General features: G+C 41.2%; 3 protein-coding genes across 3 annotated transcripts; 1 reads left to right on the top strand and 2 right to left on the bottom strand.

Moving 5' to 3' along the window:
- Positions 1 to 416: 416 nt before the first annotated feature.
- PKNH_1015600 (eukaryotic translation initiation factor 3 subunit B, putative) lies at positions 417 to 2567 on the top strand (the record flags this gene model as incomplete). The annotated part of the gene is made up of 1 exon (XM_002259603.1): positions 417 to 2567. One exon carries the CDS (start codon positions 417 to 419, stop codon positions 2565 to 2567), a length of 2151 nt encoding a protein of 716 aa, XP_002259639.1.
- A 487-nt stretch (positions 2568 to 3054) lies between these two features.
- Positions 3055 to 3777, bottom strand: PKNH_1015500 (uncharacterized protein; the record flags this gene model as incomplete). Its single annotated transcript, XM_002259602.1, has 1 exon — positions 3055 to 3777. One exon carries the CDS (start codon positions 3775 to 3777, stop codon positions 3055 to 3057), a length of 723 nt encoding a protein of 240 aa, XP_002259638.1.
- Positions 3778 to 4794: 1017 nt separating this feature from the next.
- Positions 4795 to 9228, bottom strand: PKNH_1015400 (AP2 domain transcription factor, putative; the record flags this gene model as incomplete). Its single annotated transcript, XM_002259601.1, has 1 exon — positions 4795 to 9228. The coding sequence occupies one exon, from the start codon at positions 9226 to 9228 to the stop codon at positions 4795 to 4797; it is 4434 nt and encodes a 1477-aa protein (XP_002259637.1).
- Positions 9229 to 9627: the final 399 nt, after the last annotated feature.

Genomic DNA, 9627 nt, shown 5'->3' with positions numbered 1-9627 from the left:
CCCTCTGTCGGGAATTCGTGAAGAGAAGGAGTTTGAAAGATTTTTCTCTTTGGCCGTGGTAAAGTGACCAAGATTAGGAAAGTCATTTGAAGGCGATCCAGTTGAAAAGGAGGATTTCTCAACCTGGCACTGCGCATCCCGCAGGCACATGTTATCTCGCATCTCATTAGGGGGCCCTGTAAAAAATATGTACGCAGCAGCTGATGCCACAGTGGCCGTTGCATTTTGGCTAGTCGCCTGAAGAAAAAAAAAAAAAAAAAAAAATAAAATAAAATAAAATAAAAGCCCATTCTGGCAACAGGATTGACAGCAACGGTAAACAGAACCAGTAACCGTACAAAACACTCGCCATAAGGGAGCAGAAAGGCGACGCCACAGTAGAAGCAACTAAGCAGCTGTACAGTCGACGCAACAGGATGGTGAAGGTCTCGGAGAGCGAACTGAGCGACAAGGAGTTGGAGGAATTCCTGTCGGACGACAGCGACGAGGGAAATGAGGAACTGTTAAATAAAAAGTATACGGAGAAAGAAGCACTGATTACGCTGGAAACCAAATTTCCCAAAATAGTTACGATATTAGGTATTCCAAAGGTAGAGGAAGAGAAGCATAGCAGATTGGCGGAGGTGTTGAAGAAATTATTTATAAAACATTTGAATGCCAAAATAAGTGACTCCTCCTTATTGAACATAAAAATATACATGCCTGTAGATGATGACAAGAAAACCAAAGGGATCTGCTTCGTAACCTTTAATGACAGTTTCCAGGCAAACGAAGCAGTGAAGATTCTGAACAAGTTGAAGCTGGATGCAAAACACGTGTTAACCGCTTCGAAAATGGATGATATAGAAAATATTATAAGTAGAGATGAACACGTTATGCCAATAAATGTCGTTGGTTTTACGAGAGAAAAAATCAGATGGTGGTTATATGATGAGAGGTGTAGAGAACAGTTCATTGTCCGGTACGATTCTCACTTTGAAGTTCACTGGTTTGATCCCCTGGAAAAAGAACCACAACTCATTTACACTACTTATAAGAAAAGTGCACCTTTCTCCAGTGTGCAGTGGAGTAACCAAGGATCCTATTTAGTTAGTTTTCACAACCCTGGTATAGCTCTCTGGGGGGGAGACAACTTCGAAAAATTAATTCGATTGCAGCATAAAAGTGTAAAGGAGATTAGTTTTTCTCCCAATGAAAATTATGTTCTCACATGGGATGGTACCCCTGCGTCTTTGAGAAATGAAAAATCCATATGTATTTGGAGAGTAATAACAGGAAAATTGTTGCGTTCGTTTATTACGCCAGAATATAGCGCCAGGGATAAGAGCTACCATTACTTTTTGTGGAGTCCAGATGATAAATACATTGCTTGTATGGGAAAGCAGAAGGAGGTGTATGTGTATGAGCTGCCAAGTATGTTGTTGATGGAAGACCACGAAAAGAAGAGGACTCCTCTTAAGTACACTTTTGTGAAGGAATTCGATTGGTCTCCTGTTGATAACATTATGTCCATATGGATTCCAGGGACGAAAACTACCCCAGGAACATTAATCCTGGTAGATATTCCCTCTAGGAAGGAACTTGTGTCGAGAAAAATATATGATGTGGTGCATGCATCTATACATTGGCAAAGTAAGGGAGATTACTTGTGTCTGAAAACTACCATCGAAAAAAAGATTAGTAAGAAGAGCAAAAAGGAATTCACCCAATTAGAAATTTTCCGCATCAGAGAAAAGAACATCCCCGTGGATAATGTTCAAATAGATGGAATCAAAACGAAGCAATTCCATTGGGAAGAATCCAGTAGCAATAGATTCGCTTTAATTGTTAGAGATGAAGCCACTAGTAGACAACAAATTAGGTTTTACAAAATTGAGAACAAGGGCACAGCTAGAAATACTAAATGGATTAGCACCTTTGATATTAACAGCCAGATGAACTTTATGCGTTGGTCACCACAGGGATCCTACTTCATTTTAGCTTCATTAGGATCAGAAGGTCTTCTCTACTTCTGCCTTCTCAATTCCAATGATGAAGTGGAAGTGATACATAAAGATGAACACCTCCTGGCGAATTCCGTTTCGTGGAGCAACTGTGGAAGGTATCTAGTCACATCAGTCTCTTGCATGGCAAACGCAGGTGGCTCCAACTATAGGGAAGAAAATAGCGAAACGGGATTTTTCATATGGTCTTTTCAAGGCAGGTGCTTAATGACCATTAAGAAGCCTTCCTTCTTTCAGTTTTTCTTTAGACCACACCCCAAATCTCTGTTCAGTGACAAGCAAAAAGTCGACATAAAAAATAACTTAAAGGACTATTCCAAAAAGTTCGATGTTATGGATGAGAAGGTTAGACAAGCCAAACGAAATCAACTCATAACTGACCGAAAAACTGTGGAAGAGTCATTTAACGAGAAAATAGAGAAAGTCACTCAACTTTTCCACTCCTTCAAGGAGTATGAAGAATTCAAGAAAAATTGGGAGCAGTTTGAGAGCCAATTCGAATGGGAGGAGAAAACCGTCGTCATTGAACATGTCCTCTCAGTCAAACAGGAAATATTTGCATAAATGCAGTGATGAAAAGGAATCTATCAACCTCCCCCTTTTCCATTTTTTTTTTTTTTTTTTTTTTTTTTTTTTTTTTTCTTCCTTGTAACAATTTTTAAAGGCTCTGCATGAATAAAATGCATTTGTGCATTGTTGCACAGTAATTCGGGGTCACCATTCTCTCCCCTTCTTCATGTCGATCAATCAACATGTAAAACTACTCAAAGTAGGAACTTGTAAAGGCATCCTTTTTTTTTTTTCTTTTCCACACATAGCATAACCAAGTTGTTCTCTCGGCGTCCTCATGTCGTGAGAAGAAGCATCAAACGGAGGAAACTGACCCGCAACGAAGAATTGAACTACCCACATTATGGTGTGAGTAATTACGCACCTCAATTCGTAGCATAGTGTAGCTCTAATTTTTTTTTTATTCATTTGCATTTGAAGTGTTATTAAGAAGGCTAGCGCGCCACGTATCTGCTGAGCTACGGGGATAATGAGGGAGAGGCTACCCCGCATGGGGATTATTGGCGTGCATCACCCAGGGACTGAGAAAGCGAGTCAGTCTGTCCACTCGCGCTGGGGGCTCCCCAGATGTACACAGGTATTTTTCTCCATCGTTCAGCTCCTTGACCGTTCGCACTAGGCGAAAGTTCGCGTTGTAAATAATTCTAACAGGTCCAATCGTCGGGCTCAGCACTTTGGTAATTTCACTCAGCAGCGACTTCCAATTGTTTACGTGTGGCTTGACTAGGAAAAGCAGACCATTGTGATGTTCATCTCCGTTGCGAAATAGCCAAATATTTTTTGGCTGTGCAATTTGAATTCCATATTTTTGCATCCCCAATGTTCCTGGCGTAACTACACTAGTTTTGCACTTCTTCTGAAAAATGGTCCGTGGGGGGTGTCCTCCGGTTATACCACCTCCCTCCACTTGTAAATGCTTAAGCTTCAAATTTTGACAAATCCCTTTCGAGGCGGCTCTTCTCCTTAATGCGTCAAACTTTTGCTTATGCATTCCTGTGTAAAAGTTCTCATCCGTCAATCGGTCAAACACGTTTTCGTGTCTTCTCCTCTCCTTCTCCTTTGGAATGCCTACCTCCAGGGGAAAATTCATTTTTGCTATTTCGCTCAGATTGGTGCAATGCTTCTTGACAGACTGTAGGTCGCCATCAGGGTAAAAGTGGGAACTGCCACTCAAGGCACCGTCATATAGGTTCGTGTAATCCATTGGAGTCTACTGATTGGGCCACCAATGAAGGAGGTGAGGTAGATGGACTCCCTACCAAGGGGTGCTTATTTCACAAAATGAAATGCGCAACTTTCACGTTCATTCCACGGTTCGTTACTTTTTTTGCGATGTTCAAAATTATGGCTATTTTTTTTTTTTTTTTTTTTCCTGGCCGGGCGCTCAAGTAGCCAAAACAACCGAGTGGACAAAGTGAAAATGCCTTTTCAGTAGAAGGATGAAAGCCGGCTTTCCCTTAATAACAAAAGTTTTTCTTCAAAAAATTATCTTCACGTGAAGGTATGCACGGGTACACACATGTATGGATATATGCATGTTCGTATGGATATACGTATGTATATACGTATGTATGTGTGTGAGGTCATCGCGTTGGATTTTTTTTTTTTTTTTTTTTATTTTCTCAGTCACCTGTGCGTACACACAAAAAAAGGATAGATCCGTGGGGACTACATTCAACAGGGGAATAACTAAACGGTGTAATAGACACGTCGATATCCCCACGACAAAGCGCTAACAACTGTTGCAAGAAAAGGAAAAAAAAAACAGAAAAACAATGAAAAATGATCAAAAAAAAGGAGGATTTTTTTTTCAAGAAATTGCAAAATTATAAAAACACACTGACGCAGTACTACAATAGTTGTAAACGCCTTTGGGGAGAAAACCAAAGGTGCCATGGCACATGCTGTCCATACCCCCCCCAAAAAAAAAAATAAAAAATAAATAAGTAAACGTATATAATGGGAACCTACACACTTATGTGAACATACGTACACCCCAGAGCAAACTAGTTGAGTAATGGTCCCTGTAACTCCACCCAATCAGGCACACATATTAGAAAAACTGAGTTAACCCCTCGGACAAAAAAAAAAATGGGGGAAAAAAAAAAGTGGAAAAAAAAAAAAAGTGGAAAAAAAAAAAAGTGGAAAAAAAAAAATGTGGAAAAAAAAAAAAAAGTGGAAAAAAAAAGAAAAGTGGAAAAACAAAAATGTGGAAAACAAATCACATGGAAAGTTTCTTCCTCACTTTCAGCATTTTCCGGCACAAATTATAGTAGTAATAATTTTCCAAAATATTAACCAAATAGTGTTCGTCCTCTCCTTGGATGTGTATGTCTTCCATCAAGAACAAGGCCCTGTCATTTTCATTAGAGAGAAAATTTAATAACTCCTTTTCACCACATGTGTGCATTTCCTTCAATTGGCAATACTTTCTGTTGTGTACCATCTCGTACAACTTTTTTAAATCACTTCCGCTCTGTCTCATTGTTTTATTTTTTATTTTTTCTTCTTCATTCTGGGAATGTCTCCTTTTGTTTGTCGTATCCTCATCATCGGTTGCCCAATTGGAAAATTTCTCCTCTTCTCCCTTCGCCTTCTTCTTTCTCTTCCGCCCTCGCTTCACCTCTTCGTCTCGCCTATCGAGGCTGTCCTCCCCCCTGTTCCACTCATCCATCTCCATAGGAGGGCTATCTTCCGAAGCACCTTCCAGAGGACCACCAGGCGCGTTCCGGTACCCCCTTTCATCTTCTTCCCCTGTGTTGGCTACAATCCTGTTACTTGGTGACCCCCCCTCAACTGTACCATCGCAGGAACTACTTACTTCATTCTCCTTCATCCATTCCTTCGATGCCTCTTCCACAACTACATTCGCATGAAAATATTTTACACTCTTTTCCGTGCAGGGGTCGCGTTCCAGAAGCGGTGCAGGCAAATCTACCCCTTTCATCATCACATCATCAGGAAATTTAGGTTCTACATTTTTAAAGTGATCTTGCCCCATAGTATTCTCCGGAAAAAGGTATTTTCTCCTCTCAATGGAATCATCCTGCAAATGTCTCACAAAAGAGCAACTCCTAGTTAGCATGTCCTCATCACTTTTAACAGGTCTCCTGGTATTTAAATAAATTGCCAACAAGAGACCTAATTTTCTGGAGTACATCCATCCATATACACCTACATCAAAATAATAATTTTTTTTGTTTAATTGATTAGGAACGTATCTAGAGATTTTCCATGCGTGTCTTTTACTATCATATTGTAGGTTGGCTACATTCACATCGAAGTAATTTTTCAGAAGCTTGTGTTCTGCGTTCAGGTAATCATACACGGCTATACACTTGCCAATTATGTATCCGTACTTTTCTTCTGAATAATATATTTTCTCTCTAATAAACTTATTTTGTTCTTTCTTTACAATTTCAATGTTCCAACTTTTTTTATTCTGAACCCACTTCACTTTGTTTTTCCAGTGTTCTTCACTCACTGGATTTTTTAGCAGCTCACAACAAAACTCAATCAACTCTTCGTGATGTAGTTGCTCTTGGTTTGCCATCACTGTGCATCTGTCATCTTTGTACGCTCCTACTGCGCCTCCTTCCTCCGAATCATTGTTCAGAGCTTCCCTAACGTATGTATCATATTCAGAGAAGTTATTCAAGATAAAATTCACCCGGTCTCTTTTGTATTCCTCCGCCATCTGTCTAGCTTCCTCAAAACCGTAATCTTCTATTGGAAATTTCTTTCTGCATGTTCTTCCGTAGAGAACCCAAGAGACTACCCAACTACCTGCATTTCCCGTTGACGAGGAATCCCCCAATTCCTGCCATTCATCGCCCTCTTCATCCCCACTTGTATTATCACCATAACCCACGTCTAGGTACACTTTCCCCTGAACAAGGACATTCTTCCTCATTACTTTCAACACTTTTTGCTTCTTCTCCAAAAAGAGCCTTCTCTTTTCTTCGTCCTCTAGTGATATTTTCACAACATTGGTGATGAAATCAGGGGTACAATGGGCCTCCCCTAACTCACTTGAACCCTCCGGCCAACTACCTTCTTCTTTTCCAGGGGAGGAATTAATCTTACTTGCAAAGCAGTTAACTTTGTTCATTTTCCTCTCCGCAATGATGTTCTTTAAGCTTTCCAATTTCTCCACACTATCAACCGAATCAAGCTGAGCTAACTTCCCCATGGGACCCAGTCCTTCCGTCCTATCTAGCCTTCCCTGTCTTTCCAGCTTTTCCTGCTCCTCTATCCTTTCCCGTCTTCCCAACCTTCCAAGCTTTTCCATCTTCTCCAACTTCTTCATTTTTTTCCACCTTCTCATCCTTTCTATATTTTGCCATTTTTCCAACTTCCTCATCTTCCGTAAATTAACTTTTTCCTCCCTCATTTTTATCCTTTCCTGTTCTTTCATTTTTTTTTTTTCTTCTCGTATTCTCTTTTTCTCCTCCTTCATTTTTATTTTTCTTACCTTTTCTTCCTCTCTTCGTAGTTTCCTTTCCCTGCGCGCTAGTTGTTCTTTCAATTTATTTTCATGTCTTCTTCGCAGAAGTTCTCTCCTTTCCTCCGCATTTGGAGTTGATGCTTGCACTGTGAGGCTTTTCCAGATCAGTTCTTCTTTCCCCTTGGATTGTTGCCTTCGGATCCCTTCCGTGTCGGTAACTTGTACAGTGCCTTCTTTCCTCCGGTCGGTACCCCGTTCATTGCTGCGACCTCTCTTCCCCGTCTCTTCACCCTTTTTAATCTTCCTCTCCTTTTCGCACTTGAGAGATGGATCCTCACTTGATTGGCCAAATGGAATAACACTTTTCCGTTCTATGTTGAAGATTTCCCCACATTCATCTTTTGTACCGTAACCCATACTGCAATTCTGTTCACACTTAACACGGTTCCCATCATCGTGTGCCTCCCTTAGCTTTCTCCACATTTTCGAGACAATATCCCCGATAGATTCAACACCTACGCCTGATTTATCCTGTTCCAACTCTTTCGTTTTGTTTTTTTCCCCACTCATTCTTCCATTCATCCAATCATAATCTTTTCCTATAAAAAAGTATTTTTCTCCAAATTTTTTGTAAATCTTCCATTTCATAAGCTCCCATGTGTTCTCAGGAGAGATGTAGTCCCCACCAGTGGACACCTCACTATACAGGTTGTTAATACTTTGGAGATCGTTCATTGCTACATGCCTAGATGCAGAACCCCCCACATCTATGCTATAGCTTTTTATAATTGATACGCTTCCACACTTCCATAGGATGTTCCACGTGTTGGTGATTTCATCAAACACGAGGAGGCTTCTCACGGGGGATGATTCTTCTTCCTTCTTGTCTCTCGTATGAGTATCCTTCAAAGATTCGTTCTTTTCTCCCCCCATGCACACTTTTTTTTCATTTTCTACCCATCTGCCTCTTTTTCTCCTTTTGTCCTCTTCCAGCTTTTCATTTCCGTTCCAGATGGGTCCTTCCCCCCTGTCGTATGTAGCTGATCCCATCATCACTTCATCCTTTTGCTTATTTACGAAGAGTCTCTCCCTTTTCACGTTACTTTTACCCTTACCATGTACCGCACATTCCGCTGTTATTGCATCTCTCCGGAGGAGATATTCCCCGTGATCCCTCTCTAACGGGTTTTCCAACTTGTCAATAGAACGGGGACCCACCTGCGTGAGCTTCTTCCCATTTTCACTTCGCTCCTGTACTCTTCCTCCCTTCGTCCCAATTAATGTCGAGGAGGAAGAACTAGGACCATTTTTTTTTCTCTGCAGGCGATTTTCCCCTTCTTTAGCATTTTCACGATGGTAGGAAATTGCCCTGCTCCGTTTGCTTTCGCTCTTGCCGTTACCAGTGGTGCTATCTGGAAGAGGAAGACAATTTATTCCGTGGGCAGTTGATTCTTCTTCATACGCCTGGGGGATTTTTCCCTTCCCTTCTCCTTCTTCTTCCTTCCCTCTTCCCTTCCGACGAGGAAGTTCGTCCACATGGGAGGGGAAACTACAGTGGGGTCTTCCTCCCTTCCATGAACGAGGACGATAAGTGTTTCCATCCGTACCATCGTTCCCCTTTGACGTACACTTACCACCCCTGTTGGGAAGATCTCCAATTGGGGGTTTTACCAATCGGGAATTATCATCATTAGGGAAATTATTTTTTTTTTTCACGGAGCAGTTAGAATGAGCACAGGGTAGTGATTCAGCGTTTTCTGTATTTTCTGCATTTTCGCTACGTTGGTACCATGATGAAGGTGTTTCGTTTCTTCCTCTTCCCCAAAGGGAATTGCCCCTTCGTATTCGCTTTGTCTCCTTTTCGATGTCACACTCACCAGTGTGCAAACACCCTGTATTATTCTGTGGGCGGTGCACATATTTGTCACCACCCACGGGGGTACCTTCTCCGATGTTACTAAAGACACACGAATTTTCCTTCTCCCCATGAACTCCCTTATTACGTAAGACATTTACACTACTGTCATTCAGAATTTTATTCCCCAATCGGGAGCAAACTCCTTCGGGTTTTTCACAATCGTTGATATGCTCATTAATATCGTCCGTATTGTAACCGGGGGAGGGGCTCTCGTGGCAAACCCCGGTGGGGTCCTCATTGGCGTTACTAATCGGTGTAATTTCACCTTTGTCAATGGCTACGATTTTCATGTTCCACTTTTTTTCGAGGATGTCAATTGTGTCTATCCCCTTTATGAGAAAGGAGAAACATGTTAATTTTTTTTTTTTTTTTTTTTTTTTTTTTATAACTCACTCTCCTCTTTTATGTTTGAGGGTTTTTACCCTACCGACGACTAACACGTTTGGTATGTCTTCTCTCCTTCAAGCAAATCGTCACGACTTACATAGGGGGAGGTATACTACTTGTGCTACTCTCCCTATGGTGATTTAACACTTCTGTTTCATTATCGTCATTGTGCAGGGTCTTCTCCAAAAAGAAAGAAGGGGTGGGACTAGGCGCGTGCTTCGCTGCTTTGGATAGTCCTCAGGGTTTCCTATTATTTTTCCTGTTTAACTAAACCAGGCTTGGTAACACTCCTGTCTGTATCT

The sequence above is a fragment of the Plasmodium knowlesi genome (genome assembly GCF_000006355.2).
Source record: "Plasmodium knowlesi strain H genome assembly, chromosome: 10".
In the NCBI taxonomy this organism is placed as follows: domain Eukaryota; phylum Apicomplexa; class Aconoidasida; order Haemosporida; family Plasmodiidae; genus Plasmodium; species Plasmodium knowlesi.
The sequence above is the reverse complement of the archived record's forward strand: the minus strand, read 5'-3'. Positions and strand labels throughout refer to the sequence as shown.